This window comes from Anomalospiza imberbis, chromosome 1 (genome assembly GCF_031753505.1).
Source record: "Anomalospiza imberbis isolate Cuckoo-Finch-1a 21T00152 chromosome 1, ASM3175350v1, whole genome shotgun sequence".
Classification (NCBI taxonomy): domain Eukaryota; kingdom Metazoa; phylum Chordata; class Aves; order Passeriformes; family Viduidae; genus Anomalospiza; species Anomalospiza imberbis.
Genome location: NC_089681.1, coordinates 13,603,863 through 13,627,466, shown reverse-complemented (window position 1 = coordinate 13,627,466; position 23,604 = coordinate 13,603,863). Strand labels below are relative to the sequence as shown.

The window sequence follows — 23,604 nt, the reverse complement described above, 5'->3', positions numbered from 1 at the left end:
CAAGTGATTCAGTATCAAGACTCAAAGAAAATTTCATAACTCTGATAATAAATTCAGTGTCCTATATAAATGAACACCGTATTTGCAAACTGAATTATTGATGCTCTTGCATAACTGATAAATAAAGGAATACACAGTGTCTGTCTCAAGCACACAAAACAAATCCAAGGCCTTTTTTCCCCATGAAGTACTTTATAGAAATTTTTTTGATACTTTCACAAAAGACTACAAAGATATATTAGCACGAGAAATTCTAAAGAAGATTACTGTAAGACTCAAAATTATTGCCAAAATACTTCCCTAAAATTAGACCAGACCAAAAGTTACTATTAGGAAATTACCAGGTAAAACTTGACAGTAAAAGAGAATAGGTTATACTTAAGAGCAACAGAAAACACTACATCTGCAGAATCTTAAACACACCACTTACTGCTTTGACTCATGGTGACAGACCTCCAGTGTTGGATCATTATAGATGAAAGCTGCTTCTAAATCATTGACTCTCACTCTGTAAATCCGGCACTGTTTACTGTTCAGCTTGATTCTGTTCAGGTTTGCAACTGTGGGAAATATTGTGAGTTCCACATAACCCTATGAAAACACAAATCAAAATCTTCTGTAAAATCTTTAACTGCTTAAAAACTAGAGAGATATAAAGAATTATTACTAATACAATTTTAAAAAATCACTGGCATAAAGATGGTATTTTCAAATTTAAAAAGGAAAATTATTTGCCCTTTAGATTTTCGACATTTTCTTTCATGCCATTTAAAAGGTAAATTTTTGCAGCTGTAAATGAAACAGAAAAAACAAAAAATTCAATGTGACTGACAATAACACCTGTTTTACTGGAGAAAATGTGCCTCTATTGACTAGATTTCAAGTTAATAGCATCACTATGTTGTATGTTTTGGTACTTGAACTTGAGACGAGAATTCTTAAAACCTAAGCAGAATCCTTCTAAACAGATAAGTAAATTGACAAAGACACTTGAAGACTTTAGGCCTGAAATGATGAAAGTCTCTTCAAAGCCCAAGTGAACTCACATACAAGATAGAAAACTCTGTAAGCCTACTCGTAACATCAGCTAACACTGTGTGAGCATGAATTTTGAACTGCAAATTGCTCTGTAATATTTGCAATGCAGCAGCCTTCATTTAGAAATCTTTTTCTAGAAGTGCTCACAATTAGAAGGAATTTTATCTTAAGCAATGACAGACTTATGAGAAGCATCAGATTAGAAAGTATAACCTACGAAGTAGCTGAACAGCATAATTAGCTTGTCAGTGCAGTTTTTTCCTCTAACAGCATGAAGAAAACCCACTTAATTTCTACTTCACACTTTATTAGGAAATACTTACTACAACAGACTTTCTCTGAAAATTTATGTTGTTGATACAAACTACCTGATGAGTTGTGCTGAAAGAAAAAAAAAAAAAAAGTAAGGTTTTGCTTAAATGCCAGCATTTAAAATAATACTTTAACCCAGTTTAACAGAGAGCCACACAGGATATATGCACATAAGTACTGCAAATAGAATATAGTTCTATAAACATCATTAATGATTGTGGCAAGCACATTTCTCTCTCAGGATTTTTATAAAGGTGCACAGAGAGAAGTGAAAGAGAAAACAATTTCTATTTCTGCTCCTTGTTTTTCTCTTGTGGAATGTGTTTGGAGAATTGTTTACCTAGAGCGAATGCCTGCTTGGATCACGGTGGATTGTTTGGGCCTGATGGCCAATGAGATCCACCTGTGTCTGGACTCTGGAGAACAGGGTCACGAGTTGGGAGTGAGTTAAGAGAGTTAGAGAGAGTAGCATGTAGTTTTTAGTATCCTCTTTTATATAGTATATTAATGTATCATAACATAATTATAATAAAGAAATCATTCAGCCTTCTGAAATAAGTCAGACATCATCATTCTTCCCATTGGGTTTGCCGACATCTACAACAAATGACTGTCTCAATCTTTTATGTGGTCTAAACCAAATAATGAATAGAAGTTACCCACAATGTCAGGAAAGTCCCCCAAAAAATCAAACACAGTATCATGCCACGATGAACATTACTGATAATACCGGAAGATAACATAATTTTTGAACAACACTAATTTATATGTAAAAATAAAGAATTACAAATGGCAGTGTCCAGGTCTAACACTGTAGTGATGAGCAGTATCAGTAATGGTATGAGCCATAACACTTGCAATCAGAGACCTCTGGAAAGTTTACCTGGAGAGCTGACACTCGTACATAATTTATATAAGCAGGTATTACACATTAAAAGATACAGTATGTGTTTCACAATTAGCATGCCATAATAATTTGTAATTTAAAATAATGCTAATCCATTAATCCAGATAGGTATTTATACTAGTCAAATGCATTTGCTTAAATTTTGAGTGATGTATTAGAACTCCTGGTAAATAAAACTGATTTCAAAGGTAGGAGATAAAATAATTCCAACTTTTAAAAAATCCTGTAAGTTATTTCTATGTAATTTCCTGTAGTAGGTGTCATCTTTACAGCGGTGCATTTCATGACTCAAGACAAAACTTCAAAATAATTCAACTTCTCTAGCATACCGCACTTTATCTGCACATATCCTGTGCATTACGAAGTGACACTGCTTCAGGTGAGATAGTTTGATAAAAATTCTTACAAGAGAACTACATCTAAAAATGGTTTCATATGTTACTTACACAAATGTATTTATAGGCAGAATCAGTCTTCTTGTATACACTTAATGAAACAGATTTATAAAGGAATAAAAGAGGTATAATGAGAAATCCATTAAAATGCACTGAAATATACCACCAACTGCTTTGTAGCTTGGTTACAACCCAAATAGTGAATGTGTGAAAACGATAATTTGCTTAACAAAGTGGCTTGCTGCAAAGCAAGCATTTTTTTGTAAATAAAAAGGCCCATAAGTCAAAAGGGCTTTTTGACACAGCAGTACATATGGAACATCGTAGTATGGTCTTTAGTACTGACACTATGTGAACAAATGTCCAAAGTTTGAAGAGCGTAATGTAAATATCTTCGTGAGACTGCATGGTTGACAGACTTACTGTCCATGAGTAAGTCCATTTACACATTCAAACCTACAACTGCAACACACGTTTTCTGAATGCAAGCTACACCACAAGCAACAGCTCCAACCTTCTTAAATCAGCCTGTGGCCTGACTCAGTGTGCACTGGTTTCAAGTATAGCAATTAAAAAAAATGGATACTTATAATTTATAGGGTCTTGGGCTTTCAAATCCTTTGTCTCCTTTCTTCCTATTCATCCTGAACCGCAGCACTAAACACACACTGCTGACCGTCAGACGGGCATCGACATCATCCTCGCTCAAGGGGTCCCTCGATTTCCCCCCGTGTCACGCCGTATTTGATAACTCATGTCCTCAGCGGATGTGTGACCCCCAGCAGTCAGGAATCTTCAGCTCCATCGCTACAGCAGCACCAACAAGCAGTGTTTGTACAAAACCTTCTGGGGGTGCACTCTCAGCCCCTCTGCCTGCTGGGGTTACGGAACCAGTCCAGGGCGCTTCCTCTCCACGGGAACTACGGAAAACAACCGGCTCAGCGGGCAGTGGCGGCGGGAGCGACGGAATCAGGAGGGCCGGAATCAGGAGGGCCGGGCAGGCACCGGGGTCTGCGCTCCTGGGAGCGCCGGCTGGGGCAGCGCCGTCCGCCGAGGGCCGGGAAAGGCGCGGAGGGTCGAGCGGGCCGGGCGGTGGCCGGGCCCGGGGCAGGGTCGGCCCCGCGGGTCTCCCTCAGCAGCGCGCCCGCCGCGGCCCCTGCGCCGCCGCCGCCATCTTGGCGGTCACCTCCGACCCCGCGGGTGAGAGGTCACGGCCCGACGGACTGAGCGCTATCACTTCAGCGGGAACGGCTGTTGGAGTTTTGCTTCGTACAGAAGGGCAGCTCGGCGGCGGCGGCCGAAGAAACTAAGGGAAAAAAAAAAAAAAATAAAAGGAAGACGAACAGAACGCTCCGAATAAGCCAAAAGCCGAGGGGCCGCGCCGTGTCCCCGTGCGCAGGCGCCGCGGCTCGCGCAGGCGCGGGCCCGGGAAGGCGGGAAGGGGCGGCGGAGGCGGCACCGCCGGGAGCGCGGCTCTGAGCCAGGCCCGCCTGCCTCCCCTCGGATGCGCCACTGGTGGAGCCGGAGGACACGAGGTGAAGTTCCTTCATAACCAAGACTCTTACAAGTAACTTCAGATTCATCTGTTTTAGGTTAAAATAAATGCTTGCATCGAAGAAACCGACGGGAGTTTGAACGGTCACTGCATTTTGAATGTGTAACAAAACCAATCAGGAGCACTGCACAGATGGAATGGTAACACACACAAAATTAATTCAAATAAACTCTTTTCATCGCTGTAACAAAGCTCTATTAATGAAAGACTTAATTTCTTACTTGTTTTACAAAGGAACACCTATGTAAATACAAACTTGGAGCACAAATATAAAAGTACCGTGTTGTGTATTTCAACTGAGGGGCCTTGTGTGCTGCAATGGAAGGAATTTCCAAGGCTTTTCCATTCCTATAACCACTGATCTCTGGGAGTGAACCTTCTGGTGCTATTGGGGGACCGGGGCTGTTGGAACCAGACAGCAAACAAGGCAGTCCTTCCCAGCAGAGAGCCATTCTAGTCTCCACAGAGCTGGTCAAACACCACACCCCCGCAGCAGCAGAGTGCAGCACAGGGCACTGACCTTGCAGCACTGGGCAACAATAAACACAGCTAAGGAAGTAGCTTTTATTCAGCTTTTTATCTAATAATAGTTCTAAGTACGCACACAGTGTGCATCTTAAGAGTTACATTTGATTTAGGAGGAGTTTCTCTACTCCCCCCACTCACTCTACAGCTGGAATGCTGGCAGCTCCAAGGTATTTCCTACCTCACATCTGAGTCTGATGGAAAAAATACTTTTTCTATCAAATAACCAACAACTGTTAAGTTTAAAACATAAATCTGAAAACTATCTAATATTAAACTCTGGTTTACTGACATGCCAAAAATCCTTTTAAATGATTACAAAATTACCATTTCACGCACTCCACTTCATGGCAGTATCAGAAAAACATCCTGTTTCATTTCTCTACACAGAGCAATATTATCATTACGAAACTGGAAGGTTTCAAGGCACAATTTTTATGTGCTGTTATCTGCCATAACAAAGTTTTAAAAAAATAATTGTACTACAAAGTTTTGTAGGCCCTTTAAAAAGCACAAGTAGTCTTCTGTAAAGCATTAGTTTTACTTCAGCTACATTTTAATGACAGTTTATAGGATATTTGTAAGACAATGTCCAACTACTCTCTGTTATATTCACACTTCACTGCAAATTTTTTGGTAATATATATATAAGGCCATTCTGCCAAGTATTGTAAAGTGTCGGGTGCTTGTGCTGATGGTGTTCATAGACATGACCTCAAAAAGAACCACTTTTCAAAATCAAGACTGGTGTAGTCTCAGTGGGAAATGATTTGTTCATGAGCTTGATGAGCTCTGTGCTATTCAAAATGTGAACACTGCATCAAAAGAATGGCCACTAATGGGCAGAAGACTAAATTTTCCATTTTGCTATGCAATTCAATTGACTGAATTATTATCAAGGAGGTTTTGCATTTTCATTTCAGATTTACAGATAAACAGATTACGTGTATTCAAGAAGTAGAAGTTAGACAAAGGAAGGTTGGCAAAGAAGGCTGGCAAAGGAAGGTGAGCTGAATTTCATTCCTTAGAGGCCACAAGTGTCCTCACAGTCTCCTTAGCTGAGCAGAAAACACAACATGTTCAAGTAGCCTAGCAGTTTAAACTCATATACACTGTATAATGATGGTTGGCAATTCTTTTCCCCAGAAGGCAGCAGCAAGTAACATTCACTGTTACTACATTCAGTATCCTCAGTTCTTCAAACAATACTTGTTATGAGATGGGTCTTCTAGAATTATAAACTTTAACACCATTCAGCATTGAGGATCGAGCATATTTTGTCAGAAGAGCACCAACGGTCTGCTTCTCTGCACACAAGTCTCTAAAGAGGAAATAAAGCACATGACATTGGCATTAAGAGATACTGATTGAATCTGTTAAATATTTGAAACTACAGCAATAAACTGGATTAGGATGTTGGGAAAAAAAACCAGAACTACTGTAACTGTCGTGTAATGCTTTAAATTACCTGAAATTTAGAACTTACACTGACATTTATGCACTAGGCAAAACTACACGACTTTCTTCAGAAAAAAGAATTTTGGGTTTTGGGTGGAGTTTTATTATTACTGTTTTCTAACAGAGTTTTCAATCTAGCGAAACAGCTAGCTCCAAACTATTCAGTTATATTACAGTAAATTTAGAGCCACTCATAAAGGATTGATGCAGTTATTTCTGGGTTAGCATCAACATCTGCTCACTTTTATCACAGCTGGACATTCCAGATAGTGCAGTACTATAAGTCTTAATCACCAAAGGAACAAAGGATGCAGTACAGGAAGTGCTATTGCTTTATAGTTCTAGTGTTGTAAATATAGAGACTCATTGTAAAGGTCAGGAAGTTTAGCCTTTGAATTGTCTGCCTTAATCAAATGAGAGTTATCACCCATTTAAACCCAGTAGGATCAGCTTTTTACACACATTTAAATCCAAAAAAGAGAGTTACAAATCCCAGAGGTGGGTATTCTATTCATATAGAATCCATTTAATTTAAAATGCAAAGTATATTAGTATCACTGAGGCAGTGATAGCTCATCAGAAGCCAGCTATGCAAAAAGGGAAGACTATAATACTAATTGTGTTTTAATAAAAATAAATACATCCTTACTGTATATAAGGGGTAATATCCACTTCTGTCCACTTTTCCCGTATGCCAAACAAGCTGTTGAATCTTTCCTGATTGTCTTCAGGTAAGTCTTCCACTTTCATCAGAAAGATGGTCTCTGGTCTTGAACTTTTATCCACAAGAGCCAAGCCCTGTAGAACAACATCAGAAAGGAAATGTTAAGTACTGACAAAACAATTAAACATCCTCCTTTCTGACTGTATTCCATGCAAGTTGCTCTTTGAAGATCCAAAGCCTTCCAGAACTGCACTACCAGAGGCAAAATAAGAAGTATCATAAAGGCACTGTTTTACAGGCAGTATTTATAATTTCCTTTATGACAAGAAGGAAGGGAGAATCCATTGGGTTCCAACATCTCTCTGCCTTCTTTGAGCAAAAGGATTCCAGTAGTGTTTGCTATTCTACTGGCTGTCACTACCATCTGTTCAACAACAGCTTCAACTTCTGTTCCAGTCACATTTACAAGTAGTAAATTAGAGCTGCAACCTTTCTTCAAACAGTGGAATGTCCTGAGTTACAGAGACATGAATTATCATGATTCCAGACTACTGATGCTCATAGAAGACATCATAAAGCATGCTTGAACTCAAAAGCTGAAAGAAACAACACAATACCCAATAATGGATAAAATCTATATATGACACAAGTCAGTTACAGCCTACTCACAAAAGAATCTATACTTCTATATGTGTTTACCTGAAGTTGATCAAGCCTTGTTGTCATCCCCTCAGGGACACTCTGTTGCCAGACTTCTTCAAACTCTGATAGATTGAATTTAACTGCATTTTGCAAAAGCATTTGTGCTATAGCTCTGCATATTTTATCTTCATGCATTTCGAAGAAAACCTCCCCTGCTGAGAAGCAAAAACGAGGTTATCTTTGATTCTTGCCTTTTGATAAAATAGCAGCCTTTTATTTCCATTCTGTTCTATAGTCTTCTATACACCAAGTATCCTCTTTTTTCTTTTCCTTGAGAAGTGATTTGGTCTTAATTTGGATAAATTATGCTATCTTCTTATTCTCAAGAATAAATTATGCAGAATACAGCAGCACTGTCCCAACTACAGTATGAATTCATATCAATAGATGTGTTTTCCCTCCATGTTTTCCCCTTTCACAATGTACTATTTCTCCTACAGCTCTCATTCCTATTTCTGAATAGAAAATAAAACTTCCACTTCTTTAATCACCCTTATGAGATTATGAAGGGATGAGATTTCATTTTCTCACACATTGACTTGGCTAAAATTCTCTGAACCAAATCAGGTATAAACATGTCCTTCTATTGTTTCAGCCACCTGTCTGTAATTCAAACTTGTTCCTTGTGCAAACTGCCTAAACATATTAGGACAAGAGTCTGTTGTCACTCCAATTACTTTTCTATGTCCTTTAAGGTTGAGTGCAACTCTTACTTCAGCCAAAGGTGAGATGAAAGCCACTAGGGGGAAGAATTCAGACCGAACAAAGGCAGTGCAGTATTGTATCTGTGTGTGAGATGGACAATGGAAATCTAATCACTACAACCAGTGGATCTTGTGGGGCAGTTCAAGAGATCACAGGCAGATACCTACTTCAGGCAAGCTGAATTAAAGCCATTGACTACTCATAATAGCACAATTAATTGCTTAAATATCTGAGATCTTCTATGGTGTCTAAAGAGAGATGTCATCTAAATTTTACTAGCGAGCTCTCTTTAGTCATGGCTTGTAGACATCTAATAAATCACTTCCAGTACCTCTGTTCACAATTGTCTTGTACAGTTTAAGCCTTTTTTTCCTGTGAACAATTGTGCTGATTTTTAACCCAGTTTGCTCCCTCCTTATACAGGCACTGTAGCAAAGTAAATTTGTTTGGGCCATTCTTCACAAAACCTACATTTCCTCATTAATAACTATTTATTCTATGCAAAGTTAAACCATGTAAGCTTTCCCAAACTTACCATCATCAACATATTTCTTGCCATAGCTTAAAAGAATGTGTTCTATCATCTCTCTGGAAAAAAAAAAAAAAAAAATCAGACCTCAAGCTCTAATACTGTTTACTAGGACACTACTGAAAGAGTTACCAAGAAAATTAAGAAACAGATATGGAGAAAAAGAATTAACTGAGGAGGATAGATTATGAAACACATTTTTGTGGGTGAAATGAAGAAATCGGTAAAAAAATAAAAGGGAGAACACAAGGGGACAAATAACACAAGGGACCTGATTTAGCCTGTCAACCCCAATGGTCTCTTCCACTTTCTAGTTATAACTAGCAAAGACTAAAATGTGTAAGGGGAAATAAGGAATAGATTCTTGCAGCATCACTTTTTTTCCACTGAGAAAGAATTGTATCAGCAACAGTGTGGCCAGCAGGACCAGGGCAGGGATTTTCCCCCTGTATTCAGCACTGGTGAGGCTGCACCTCAAGTCCCGTGTCCAGTTCTGGGCCCCTCACTACAAGGAGGACATTGAGAGTCTGGAGCATGGCAAATGAAGGGCAACAGAGCTGGGGAAGGGTCTGGAGCACAAGTCTGATAAGGAACAGCTGAGGGAGTTTAGCCTGGAGAAAGGAAGGCCCAGGGGAGACCTTAACCCTCTCTACAACTCCCTGAAAGGAGAGTATAGCCATGTGGGGGTCAGTACTCTTCTCCCAGGCAACAAGTGACAGGATCAGAGGAAATGGCCTGACGTATTTAGATTGGATATAAGAAAAATTTCTTCATGGAAAGCATTGTAAAGTACTGGAACAGGCTGCCCAAGGAACTGCTGGAGAAACCATCCCTGGAGATGTTTAAAAGATGTGTAGATGTGGCACTCAGGGACATGGTTCAGTACTGGACTTGGCAGTGGTGGGGTTATGGTTGGACTCAATGATCCTAATGTTTTTTACAGGTCTGAATGATCCTATGATGCAAGTCAAAAATTTCACAATTAATTATCCTTTACTGAATAAGAGGCACTTTTCTGAAGCTCTGTCATAAAATTATACCCTCACTGCAGATATCTTTTTGAGCCAAAAGGCAGTTAAATGGAAAATGCTACATAGTGTAAACGAACGACTTTCTCTGAATGGTAATTCTGAATTACACCAGAAAACTTACCCCCTCTCAGCTAGTATGCAACAGGTAAACCAAACATTTTTGGCTAGCTATAGCTTCAGAACAGGTATTCCAAGATGCTCAGCAATTTACAACTTAAGCACATGCTACTTCCATCATTTACAACTCAGCAGTAATGTTTCTACTGTGCATCAATGGAAATACTACCAATAAACACTAAAATCAGTTTACTAACCTGTCTAAAAATTCCCTTGAGTATTTTTAGAAACAAAGAAAATGTATCATTTACATAATGAGAACTAGAATCTAGATTTGCAAAACTGTAATTCTAATAGACAGTTAACAAGTACTGTAATTACTCATAGTTAATAATGGATGTTGGCAATTTTAAGTACTAAAAGTAATTGTTTACCTGGGTTCTAGAGATCCAAGTTCTTCAAGGCAGGCACACAGAGGAACCTTACTCAAAGGCCAGGACTCTGAATCTATTAGCTGAGTCACATGATTCAAGAGTTTCATCTCATAGTCAAAGTCTAAAATTCTCCAATATCCTGCCAAACAGAGCACCACAAAACACTGTTAGAAGGAAAACATTAACACCTTAATTCTATTGCCATTAAGATACCTTACTGGAGTCTGCATATTCAGGTCACACCTGTACAATATGCAGCAGCATTGTGATTTTTTCAGGATTAAAAGCTGAGAAAATGAACTAAATAATAAGAGCAAATGTAAAGGTGAATGAAACTTAATTATCTCAATTGTTTGTAATTCTTTAGTAATTCTTTAACTGCCACAGATACAAAGACACTAAAAATATCACTCCAAGATGAATCAGATGTGGAAAAACTAACAGTTCAGGAACAGAACTGCATGAACAGGACTGGTTGCATTGGCCCTACAAAGCAACAGCTCGAGTCCAGAGAAGTTCACACAAATTCAGAAATCCAGATGACTCTAGGACTGCCATCACCTTGTGTCCCAGTGAGGGTTTGGGCATGGCCAAGTAAAGGATGAATAGGACCTGTCCCAAGGTGAGGCACTTGCTCAAGCCTTTCCTCACGTGGTAGGAAGACACTGAGATAAACCAAGTCTGGGAGGAAGAAAGGACTATGAAAAGGATGGGGTTACCTAAGAATCAGCATTTTTGCCTCTAGAACTACAGAAAGCAGTACCCACTCATTCATGAAGAGGGTGACCAGCTAAAAAATATTCATGCTGTGGGTGGGATACTCTGATGCCAGTGTTTGTAGCAGCAAAGAAGGAGTTATCCTGAAAAGAGGCAGACTGGCAGTGCCTGCTCAGCCTTATCCTTCTGACCAGATTCATAGTAGCAGAGGACACGGATCTAGGGAAACAAGTCTTAGAACGTTGAAATAACTTGCACCTTGAAAGACGAGGATATGGAATAGGCCTTAGAAAAAGGAAACATATTTTGGGGAAAATATTTCCAGGGTTATTTCCTCATAGGTAATAGTATTCTTTAGATACAAATACCTTCGATTTTGCAGGCATCTATAACCTGCAATTGGTGGAGTATTTCTTCTTCACTTGCTTGAATCAGACTTAACAAATCTTCTGTTGTATACTGTAACAAGGAAAAAAAGGAAATAAAAGAGGTTATTCTTACTCCTTCTTTGCTACAGTGACCATGCTAAATGCATTATAAGCTATAACGAAGGAAATATTTCAGATAGATGTTTTTACCCCCAGACTGAATTTTCTAAGGTTTGCCACACTCTCTGAAACTTTTCTTGTAACTTAAAACGTTTTCTCAAAGGGTTATTCAATACAAAAGGCAGTCTAACTACAGGAAAGTCTTTGTACCAGGCCCAAGTAATATACCTGTATTCCCAGAATGTCAAACTAGCACAAGCAAACCTTGTAAGTGATGTATCCCAGCAAGAATAAAAAGTGAATGTGTTCTGGCTTTTCTGAAATAATATATTTTAATCTGTGAGATTCAAAGAAAAGGCAAAGCAAAAATCATTTATCATTGCTGAATAGAAGTCGGAACCTGCACTTAATACCTCACTGAGGGAAAGCCTCCTCCACCATGACCTCAACAGTTACTTGTTGTGTTTTGGTGTCAGTTGGCACACACACAGCACAGACCCAGCCAGAACACAAACACCTCCCTGCAGAACAGTTATGTGGTGAGATGGGAAGGTGCTATGGGATACTGTGGTGAAGACGTGAGTGGATCAGAAGTTATCATGAGGAGTGAAGTAAATGGAAGAAATACCAGACTTCAATGCACAGGAAATAGGACATCAATTCCTTTATTCACAGTAGAGCCTTTTTAATCAACTCTAATATTAAAGTTTTGTTGATTATAGCTCAAGAATATTTCCTATCAGAAAGAAAAAAAAAAGAAGAAAAAGAAAAAATCGGAAAGAAAAAAATTGGATTAAGTACTGGATTGAGATCTATCAGACTATAGGAACACAAATGGAACATACCAACACTAAGTTTGGAACATCCACATGTTAAAAAACTATTTAGTAAATAAATACGGAAGGCCTCCACTTCCTGTTATGCTATTCCTATCAGAGTATGTTGAAATATCATTAGGCCAAGCTACCATCAGCATGTCAATGAGGGATGAGCCCATTATACAGTACTTAAAAAAAAAAAAACACGGCTAGCAATTGAGAGCAAAAATATGCCTAAATCAGTATATGTGTTTGAAGTTTATTGCTGCCATTCAAATGCCTTGCACAGAAGTCCTTGGGATATGTTTCTGCTTTGAGGCCAGCCCAGCAATCCCAACAGCTTTTTTGAAGATGTCACCGCTCTCAGCTCTGATGCTTTTTTCAGCTGCATTGCCCTTGCAAACTTAAAATGGAATGAGCTGACTTGCACCATGTCCACACCAGCAACTTCCAGATAATGTATTTGTTTCTTATCCTTTTTCTTATCAGATGTCTATGATCATCTGAGTATGCCCTGTCATTTCACTGGAAAATTTAGTATTAGCCTATACATTGATAAGCTTTCCTCTAGTTTGCTAAATCACAACACTATGCAACAGGTTCCCTACACTGCCATAGATCTTTATGGCTCTTTTGCTAGGGTTCTCTGTGTATGATACAGTCCTGAAAATCATGAGACTCACCTTACAGTAAACAACCAAAAATTAATTTGTTTTCAAACAGATTAAAGGTGGCCTATAAATTCCCAGCATACCATAAATGTTAAGTGTAAGCAAACAAAACAATGGAAATCATTACTGCACATTGTTTGGGATTTCAGTGAAAATTAGTCCCATAGGAAAGACTTTTCCCCTGGAGAGCTTCCAGATTCATTTAGGAGTTCCACCAGAGCCAAGGTTAAGACTTGTCTATATTTATCTGATATATCTAGTTGTTATCCAGTAAGCTCATTGAGGAAATGCATTCTCCTTCAAAAATAAATGGTGATCAATCCTCAAACCAGTCATTAACGTTTGGGAGACAATGACATCTTCTTAATAATACTCAATATTATGAATAAATATTATCTCATATGACTTTTTCATGTTGCTGGCCTTTGAAAATGCTTATTATTTTTAGACAATTCAAGCCCTTTAACCGTTGCCATCCCTTATTTTGCTGTATGTCCCTCTATGCCTAGATCAGCATAGGTAGGCATTTCTGGGGACAAGATTCTGTAACTAATCAGAAATCAGCCTGTTAATCATCCAAGAATAGAGGCATCATGTCTCTCCAGAGAGATGTAACATCTGTGTTTGCACATCCAAGCACATGCAGATAGTTTGGTGGTGTCAGCTTCAATCAAGCCTCAGCATAAAATACTTGGGAGCAACTACTTCTTGGTTTTAAAGTCAAAAGGAAAACCAACCAAACTAACAAAATCCCAGAATTTTATCAGCCTTTTTAGCTGAGATCATATGCTGCACAGTCCAGGTCTCCTCATTACTCTTTAGGTCCCAAACTGAATTTCCTGGAAACACCATAAGACAGCAGGATAGGATTTCATTTTTATTTTCCCTTCTTTCAGTGTGTCTCATTCCATGCCTTATATAATTCCTGTTACTCTCTTCAACTCCCTTCTTCTCCTTGTCATCATCAATTACTGACTGGCAAGCAACTTGCACATGGGTGTGCTCTGACCTCATACATGGCAGACACAAAGAAGAAAAGGCTGCATACCTTAGTAGTCATGTAACTCTCAAGGAATTTAGAAAAAATTCTGAAGGTTGTTCTTCAAGAAACTTCCCATAGGAAAAGGGAAATGCCCAGCCTCCTTCCATGTCCTTCATTTTCCTCTTTTAACTAATAAAAAGGTTGCTTACCTGTACTCACTGGAAGTGCTAACAACAATCAACTTGTTTAGAATAGAAGGGTTAAAAAATTAACTCAAAGAAGCACTGTGAATCATATGAGGAAAGGGATTTTTCTACTTAAGGATGTATCTTCACTTTAATTTGCTCATTACCAATTACAAGAAAGCAATTTACACAGCTGATTTACCTTTGAAAATGTCGAAGTCTGATCTTTCTGACTATCAGGCCCTTCATATGGATCTTCCATTAAAAGCTTCCTCAGTTTCTTCAGTTTTGGTCGACATCTCCTTAATTCCCAATAGTTCTTGGAGAAACCAGCAATCTACAAGAGAAAACTGCAATTCTTTAAACATTTTAATGTAGCATCTGGATTCAAAGCTGCTTACCAAAAATTATCAGCAAGCAGTGTTAACCCACTCACTGAAAACAAGGAACTATTAATAGGGTAATTACTTTAGAGATAAAACAATCATTGCAATGTTTTCAATAAAAAAAATTCTACAGAAAATGAAGAATAAAAATCCACTGTTGATTGATAAAAAATATGTTTGTAGTGCATAAGACAAAGGTAACAACTCAACTTTGCATACAAATGATAGGAAATCACCATGGGATATATTTCTGCACAGTTCCCCTCAAAACAGCTTTTTTGTCTTAACAATAAATTGTATTACTGTCATAAAAGCCCTCCTGTATTAACCTGTGTCTATCTTCCCCGCTTCTTCCCATGATTGAGATCTACTTCTTGGGCTTTTTAATAAATCATCACAGTCCTAAGCTCAAGCAGAGCAGACATTAACAAGGACAGAAAGCCACACTTGCACACAACTGACAAGACATCTCTGTTCCTTGCCCTGAGTCAACACACAAATGAAGAGTGTGCAACAGGAAGTTTGGCTGCTCTTGATTCAACATCAACTTACCAAAGCTTCACTTTCAGAGTAATCCTCAGGTGTTTCACAGAGTACAGCTTTGACTTCCTGCAAGATTCTTTGAAGAGGCCAGACTATTGGAGGCCCTTCAGCATCATTGCTACTATTCACCAAATTGACAGAAACAGGAACAGAATCACAGAGGCAGAACAGGCTCCAGCTTAGTGACTCCTGACCCAATCACTAGTCCCATGTTACAACATCTTCCATGAAAAAGCCTGTAGACAGTGCTTTAAAATACCCTAAGTGCTTTACTGGAGTACTTGCGGTATTTTAGAAGTCCTCAAAAAAAAAAAAACCCAACTAAACTAAAACTTCAAAATAATATTCAATTTAAATCAACTACAAGCAAAACCACCTATATATATAAGAAATTGTATACAAATTCTAATACACAGAAATCTCTCAATTTTAATCTATCACATAACTGGCTTTGCAAAAATTTCAGCTAAACATCAATTTCCTGACAAACTGCCTTCACATCAATCAGTATTTACTTAAATGCTAGGCTTTTTTTCCTGCCAAGTTGTTTTCTGATCATTTGGTAGTAAGAAGATATTCTGCATAGAAGAGAAAATAAATAATTCTAATATTCCAAAGCTCAAAACCTGAGATGAGCTGTGTGAGGTGAATAAAATGGCAGATGCTTTGGCTGTATCAGCCGTGCAAGTGATACAAAGATCAGAACCAAGACTGCAAGAGAAGTGCAGTGAAGCCCCAAAATGCTGAGTGCACATAGTATCTTTTGCTATGTTTCACAATTTGCAGCATTAATGAGCCATCTTACATTTCTGATATCATTTTGAGAGCTCTTAGAAACAAAACTTTTTAAACAGTTCCTAAGCAAATCACATTTCTATGATGTGTAACTTCACAGGAATAACGAAATTATTAAATGTAGCCAAAAAAAAGTATACGGAAGAATATTACTTTCTCATTATTTTACTTCAGCTTGAATTAACTTTTTACATTAGCTGATTAGACCTCATGGAAGAAGTGACGTTGAAGTACGATTATACCTCAATGATGCCATTATGTCCATTACAGCAAATAATTAACTAATAATATTTGCCTAGCTATTTTAAAAAGAATTTTATTAACTATGCTTCAGGAGGGCAGATAACAATGAATTCTTAAACTGAGAACTCCAAAATCATTCACTTTGACAAATGTTTTGATACACTAATTGCAAGAGCCACCTTTGAATACATCTCTGTATTTAAAAAAATTGTATTCAGATGGTAAAATCTCCCTTTTGGGGAAAGCACTCCTAAAAATTAACCTGTGAATAGCTTACTTTAAAAATAGTTGCTAACACTGAGAAATTATATTTTCTTTCCAAGTTTTTAATACCTATCATAAGTAATTACTATGCAATGAAAATAAACCACAGTTTTAACTTCTTTGAAACAGTAATAATCATACATTACAGAGAAAGTTCAGCTGCCTGAAGAAAGGCTCTAAAGCAATTTTGTACACCCTAAGGCATAGCATGGCCCTACATAAAAAGCACATTTATACAGATGTCCTCCTGGAATTGGTCAATACACAAAGAACCTACAGGAGACTCGTCCTTTCTCCAGTGGCAGCCTGCAATAGTGGCTAAGCAATACCACAGGGCATCTAAAATGGCATTAGAAGTCTATGTTTAGGCAAATGAATCCCAGCTGGGTTTCACAAATGCAACTTGGACAAAATACAAGACATTACAGAGAATAAGAAAGCAGAGAATTGAAGCAAACAAAAACCCTGAAAGACATACCTGTGAATGAATAATATTACCAGATGCCTGATCTGCATTCAGCTCCTCTGGAGTTTTGAAACCAGGAACAAACAGTAGCATATTTGAGGTATCTGCTATTTTCATGTCGTAAGTTTTATCTTTGCTGCACAACACTGCATGTTCATCCTTCTCACCACGGATTACTAGGCTGGAAAAAAAAAAACAGCATGGAAATAATGATGTATTTTTACCTCTGTTTCAGGATGAATACTTATTAAACTCGTCTAATATTTTTTCACATTCATACATTTGTAAAGAAATTACAAACTGCAGTTCTGTTTGGTAGCAGCAGTCATAGTTCACCAAAATATAAAGATGCAAATGTCAGTTAATCTAATTGACTATGTATTCCCTCTTGTTTTAGTGTGGGAAAACTCAAAAGACAAGCATTCCAAGTTTTCATGCAGAACACCGTTGAATGCCTACAGTCATACACCGATTCGCTCAACCTCCCTAAAACATTGATGAAGTGATGCTTAATGTGTGAAGTAGTTCACTAACCTTAGAAATTAGATTACAACTAGAGTTGTTCTTTAATGAGAACTGAAGCTGGCCCACTGTGAAACAAGGAAGCAAAGAGAAATTGTGTTTATTGTGCAGAGCCCTTCAGATAATTAATATCTATTTTCTTGCAAGTAATTCCAAAAAGGAAAGAAAATAATCTTCTAGAACAATTCTGAACAAAGAGACAATGTAAACCATCCTCTTCAGCTCACATACTTGATGAAGTGAAGATTCTGCATGAGGACGTGAAAATACCAAAGCAGGACCACGACAGGGGAACATTCATTCCTCCCAGGCTACATACACTAACCTGAGTGCTCAGATTCAATTCACTTAAACTGCTCCTCGTTTCCCAAAGCCTGCATGCATGAACAAAGCTCAGCTGTGCCCCAAGGGATCAACTTGATTCAGGCCTCTGATAATACTTCCTTAGTATTGCACTAAATAGGAATGGGCTTACTAATACACACCTCAGAGAACGACCTTCTTTAGAGGGACTTCTCATTTTGTATCACTTTAAGGATTTTCTGTAAATCACTGGCATTGCAGTAAAGGAAGAAATTTAAAACAGTACCAAAACCTTATCTAGAACCTGGTCTTGGTTCAGAGTTTGGCATCACATAACCATCCTATCCTATGCCCATGCTACACTGCACATCCTTCCCTGCCCATTTCTCTATCTTGTAGGCACCCTGCCATCCATCAGGCCTCGAGAGTTCTAATAGGAAAATCTCGAAGTCAGCAGGATTCTTTTAGAGACATTATCTCTTTTCTAAACCTGTATTTCTGATCCTAGAATCACAGAATATCCCGAGTTGGACGTGACCCACGAGGATCATTGAGTCCCGCTCCCGGCCCGGCCCGGGACTGCCCAAAGAACCACAGCATGTGCCCGAGAGTGCTGTGCAATTGCTTCTTGAACTGTGGCAGGCTTGGTGCAGGCACTTTTTGGGGAACCTATTCCAGCATCTCCTGAGTTTTGTTTAGAAGTCTCCACAGCAGGAAGTTTTCCATAAAAAAAACCTAAAAACCAAAGAAAAAAAAACAAACCCAACACACACACAAAAAAAAAAAAAAAAAAAAAAAAAAAAAAAAAAAAAAAGCCCCAACAAAAACAAACCAAACACGCTTCTTATAAGTGTAAGTAGTTTTAAGGGACTTAAGGCGCAGTTGCGCACCCGGCATCGGAAGAACAGAAGCGCGGACAAAGCCCCGCGTCCCGGAACCGCGCGGCCGCGGCCCCGGCCCCGCCCCCGCGCCCGCCGTACCTGCGCCCCGCCTCCAGCTCGGCGCAGAGCCCCGGCTCCAGCTGCAGCAGGCAGCACTCGCCGCCGCCGGCCTGCGGGCCGAAGCTGAGGCAGTGCACGGCCGGCAGCAGCTCCGCCGGGTTCAGCTTGGCCGTCTGCAGCGTGGCGTCCACCTCGGCGCGGCTCCGCATGGCGGTCCCGGCCCGCTCCGAACTCCGCGCCACGGCCTCCATCGCCCGCCCCGCCCGGCCCGCGCAGGCGGGGCTCGCGCGGGCGGGGCCGCGCCAACGGGGAGCGGGCGGCGCCGGCGCGCGCGGCCTGCGTTGGTTCCGCGGTTGGCGGACGGACGGAGGGAGGGATGGATGGCGGGGCGGGCGGGAACGGCTCGGGGTGGTATCGCGGGGAATCGCTTCCCTCTGTTCCTCCACCGGGTCTTATCTGGGACAAACCTCTTGTTTTTTATCTGGCTGCACAGGAGCCAGGCTGTGCCGCAGTAAGATCTCTCGTAATGCCAAAAATGCAATAAAAATATACAAAATGCGCAAAACTAAATAAAATTACAAAAACATTGCAAAAACAGGCCTAATATGGAAGTCACTGCCCAGCTCTGAGGCAACATAAAATCATAGACGTGTCTAGGATTGAAAAGTCTTCCAAGATCATAAAGTCTTAACTCTTTATCCAGCACTAAACCATGTCCCTGAGTGCCACATCTACAAGTCTTTTAAACACCTGCAGGGATGGTGGCTCCACCACTTCCCTGGGCAAGCCTGTTCAGTGCCTGACCACCTTTTCTATGAAGACATTTTTCCCACTATCTAATCTGAACCTCTACTGGTGCAACCTGAGCCCACTTCCTCTCATCATGTTAGTTTTTATCTGGGAGAATTCCTGCCTGGCTACAGCATCCTTTCAGGGAGAGGGTGTGAGCAATAAGGTCTCGACTGAAGCTCCTTTTTTTCAGGCTAAATAGCTCCAGCTCCTTCAGCTGCTCCTCACCTGAGCTGTTCTCCAGACCTTTCCCCAGCTCCATTGTCCTTCCCTGGACACACTCCAGCTCCTCAATGTCTTTCTTGTAGTGAGGGGCTCAGAACTGGACACAGCATTTGAGGTGTGGCCTCACCAGTGCTGAGTACAGGGAAACAATCCCTGCCCTGGTTCTGCTGGCCACAGTTTCTGATCTAGGCCAGGATGCCATTGGCCTTCTTGACTACCTGGGCACAAATGTTCATGTTCAGTCACTGTTGACCAGTACCTCTTTTCCACCTGACAGCTTTCCAGCCACGCTGTCCCAAGCCTGGAGCATTGTTGTGTTACTCTCAAAGTTTTTCCTCGACACCAGAGCATGACAGCAAGTGTGGAGAGAGGGAGATTGAGTGTCCAAGCCACCCCAGCGGGGCCTGACAGTGGGTGGGAAAGCACTGCTGAGGCAGCTGCCAAGCACTGGTGTCACTCACCCCAGGCCCTTCTGTCGACAGTTCTGACGAAGGGGAGCTACTTGCAAGTTCTCATCTGCACGTGATCCCTTAGGAAACAACTTGCACAGCCATGCAGAGGTTCATCTCCCCGTACCTCAGGGCTCAGCTCAGGTTCTTGCTGTGGCTACGTCTGCCAGAGGAAGCTGTGAGGAAGTGCTTGAGCTAAAGCCATGACACAAATGAGTGGAAATCACAGGCATGGGCTATTATTGCAATGGGAATAGTCTGCAGCTCAGAGATTCAAGGGGAAGTCTCTTGATGTCCTTAAACCATAAGAAGAAAACAGAAGCAGAGGCTCAGAACACAGCAGCTAAGCAGCAGTGGGATTCAGACTTCTGCAAGGGGCAGGATGCCTCTTCCCTGCTTTGTCCAGGACAACTGGCTCCACAGACACTCACTGATTTTTGCTGCAGGTCATAGTAACAGTCAGCCTGGTAGCATGTTAGCCCTAGCTGCCTGCTGTGTGTATCAGCTAACAAATAGTCACTCAGTGATCCTAAGTTATATCTATCCACTTGCAGAATACCTCTGTGCTTGGTAAAAGTCTGTACCAAATGAGCCAGATGAGGAGGTCATAACCCCTGTTATGTGGGAACCAAAAGCAGGAGCTGATGGGGTGAAGCTGGTTTGGTTCAGTCCCAGCCTGGCAGAGACCAACTGTTGTATGTGACTGAGTGAGGCATCATCTGTCTTCAGAAGGTGGTGTCGGAGGGCTGCCAGTGGGGCAATTGGCCTTGGAGAAAACTTTGGCTGAAGTATTAGGCATTTACCTCTGTCACAACATATGTGCAGTGGCTTGTTCAAAGACTCAGACATCGGTCATGTTTTCATGTTTTATTTCAGTTATTGGAAGGTGGAAATACCGTCATTGTGCACACGGGAAACCAGAGACACTCCAACTTTGGCTAGTTTCTACTAATGTGTAGGTGCAAACTGATATGTGTATAGCCTTACTTGAGACGTACATTTTGATTTAATGTAAATTTATTCATGAGCACCTCTCAGGTAAACCAGAAAATCACTTTTTACCAAGTAAATCTTGAAATATGTCGTGGTTCGTTGTTTTACAATTGTCTTCTGTTAATGAGTTTATACTGGTTTGTCCCATGTATCCTGTTCTGTCCCCCTAAAGGTTTAGCCCTAACTTTCTCCAATATTTTCCCACCAAGTGCCTGTCAGTCCCTATGTCAGTCTCCCCAGTCCCTCCTTTGTACCTCCCTTGCTTCCTTATTAGTCCCTGTCAATCCCCAGTTCACTGCCCCCTACCCCTGCCTGTCAAGTAGAACACACCCTGTTTGTTCTGGAAAGTTCTCTGTCGCCCTTTCCCCAGCACTGGACTGTTTAGCCTGCTCCCTCCCCCGTGCTGCCTTCATTGGGTTACCCCGGTTGTGTTCTCCTCCCCCAGTGCTTCCCCACTGGATGCGAGTTGTTTCCACCCCTCATACCCTGCCCTCTTTAAAATGTGCTGCCCCCATCAGTCTTGTGCTTACTTGTCTCTGAACCCTCCTGGGGAATGAAATACCTTGGAATTCATACAAGTGGTCTCTTCCTATTTCTTCGCCTCTGTCCTTCGTTCCTGCTTCAGAGCTGTGCTGCCCATGCCACAGCCAGCCACAGGGAGCAGCAACCAGAGGTCTCAGGAGAGATCTGGGGGCAGCCCTTCCTGTTGCGCCCTCCAGCCATAGGGAGCGTGCTAGCCGGGAGACCTCCGTACTGTGGCCATAACCAGACAGCAACAGAAATACTTACTAAGCTTATTTGCGCTGGCTTTAATTTATACCTTAATTTGTGCAATTTTCCAATGACCTTGCACACCTTCTTTCTACTTTTCATTCCATGAAATTAAAAAAAGTTCTGGTATAGCCAACAGACTGAATCCAAGGCATGGGTTCATGGAGTTTGTACCTTAAGAGATCTGCTATGTAACAGAAACTCAATAGTAATGAAATCACTGGATGTTATTCAGGAGTTGGCATTGATTTGTGGTCAGGAACATTTGTAGTAGTTATTAATTTTTCTAATCAGTTTTGCTTATCCTGGTAGTTCTGGTTGAAGATGCTTTATATATGTTATATATATAAATTGCAGAATTGAAATGTATGTGCTTATACTGTCTGCCACCTCTCTCTGCCTGTCCCTCGATTATCCCTGGAAGTTGTTCAAGGTCAAGCAAATTTGGCATGTAAATTTCCTGGAATTTTGGTAAAAATCAGTGGCTGATTGAAACCCCTACTTGGGGGAATGCTGCTCTGATCCATTCTAAGAGGCAGAAGCCAACTGACCTATCACCAAACACATTGCCATAAATCTATAGAGATGTCTAATTTCTCAGGAAACAACTAGTATTATGTACCTGTTTTCACTGAAGTTGTTTTAGAGCAGTAATTTGACAAAACCAGGTTTGTTTAGGAACTCATGATGTTTTTTTCTTGAAACATAGATGAATCATTTAATGAATTTGAATTGCAGAGAAAACAAGATGAACTCTCAATGTTGCTGTCAATTTATAAGGAAATGCATGCTATGCTAAGAGAGCTTTGTAGGATCCTGAAATTATTTTACATTGATGCTGTGGGGTTATTTATTTACTTTGGAGTTGCTATAGAATAAATTAGTTCCATTTTCAGCTTGAGCTGGTCTGGTGGACTGAAACTGTCAGGGGTGAAGACTGTAACGAACAAAGTTTCCAGGTGTTCCCCAGAGAGGCAGGCAGGGCCTTCCTAGTTCCCATGGCAGCACTGGAATGGCTGCTGGCTACCGATATTGAAGTGTTAATTAGCTAATTGCTCTGTTTGTTTTCTCTAAACTACCCAAAGGTAACCTGCCTTCCCCCCACCACACCAACATTCTGGTACTAAAATGCAAATAAGTAAACCACCTGGGATCATGGGAGTATTTTTTTGGGGATAAAGACACCCCTAAATAAAGAACTAAACACAGTAGAGGGGGATAGACAAATGCCCTAGCTGAGGAAGAGGGAAACACATCCCCTGATCGACTTTTGTCCATCATCATCAAAAGACCAGACTAGAGTAGGCTGGGGCAAGTGGAGACGGAAGAGACAGAGGCCCCTGGGGCTGCCACCAGAGAAGGAGTGGGGACAGATGTTGTTCTGGACTTCAGCAACAGACTGCACTCCACGCTTCCTCGACCTTTGGCCACTGGTTGTGCCACAGGGAAGAAGAAGGGACAGTGGTTGTGCCACAGGGAAGAAGGGACAGTGCTCTGTTTGGGCCCCCTGCCCAGCTGATCTTTTTAATAAAGAGCTGAACATTAATAAAGGCATTAGCCCTGTTCATTTCAAGAAGCATGTCATGTCATGGTACAAGCAGGGGTGAAACTCACCTGTAGGAGGATGGAAGCAAGAGTTGAGGAAGCAGTAACTTCAGCCATCCTGACGTAACTTATCACCAACTGCTATCAGCCCACCCAGGTGCCCATTGGAGGCTTTAAGTGGCTGCTGTGAGTGTGC

The 23,604-nt window shown here is 40.7% G+C and overlaps 2 protein-coding genes across 5 annotated transcripts in view; both read right to left on the bottom strand.

Moving 5' to 3' along the window:
- The window catches only part of TAF2 (TATA-box binding protein associated factor 2), a 60,661-nt gene extending 57,018 nt beyond the window's left edge, over positions 1-3,643 (bottom strand). The window contains exons 1-3 of one of the 4 annotated variants that reach the window (XM_068182258.1): positions 3,243-3,643; positions 1,362-1,416; positions 431-591 (exon numbers count right to left, since the gene is read on the bottom strand). In XM_068182258.1, coding sequence (XP_068038359.1) covers positions 431-591; positions 1,362-1,416; positions 3,243-3,295 — 269 coding nt within the window. In that variant the 5' untranslated portion in view covers positions 3,296-3,643. The remainder of the gene's footprint in view (positions 1-430; positions 592-1,361; positions 1,417-3,242) is intronic. The other 3 variants (XM_068182276.1, XM_068182249.1, XM_068182268.1) reach the window with 3 other exon arrangements.
- A 1,818-nt stretch (positions 3,644-5,461) lies between these two features.
- Positions 5,462-18,908, bottom strand: DSCC1 (DNA replication and sister chromatid cohesion 1). Its single transcript, XM_068182229.1, has 9 exons — positions 18,676-18,908; positions 16,883-17,051; positions 14,376-14,510; positions 11,398-11,488; positions 10,313-10,451; positions 8,797-8,849; positions 7,554-7,708; positions 6,840-6,988; positions 5,462-6,053 (listed from the first exon to the last, which is right to left on the bottom strand). The coding sequence occupies exons 1-9, from the start codon at positions 18,885-18,887 to the stop codon at positions 5,945-5,947; spliced, it is 1,212 nt and encodes a 403-aa protein (XP_068038330.1). The 5' UTR covers positions 18,888-18,908; the 3' UTR covers positions 5,462-5,944.
- Between the last annotated feature and the right edge of the window lie 4,696 nt (positions 18,909-23,604).

Bases quoted from the DNA above. Each gene is read 5' to 3' on its own strand.
- DSCC1 (XM_068182229.1), bottom strand. From the start codon at position 18,887: ATGGAGGCCGTGGCGCGGAGTTCGGAGCGGGCCGGGACCGCCATGCGG. The intron at 11,489-14,375 runs GTAAATCAGCTG...TCCTTGTTACAG, and splicing joins AGACTTCGACATTTTCAAAG to TATACAACAGAAGATTTGTT. The intron at 10,452-11,397 runs GTATTTGTATCT...TCTGTTTGGCAG, and splicing joins AGATGCCTGCAAAATCGAAG to GATATTGGAGAATTTTAGAC.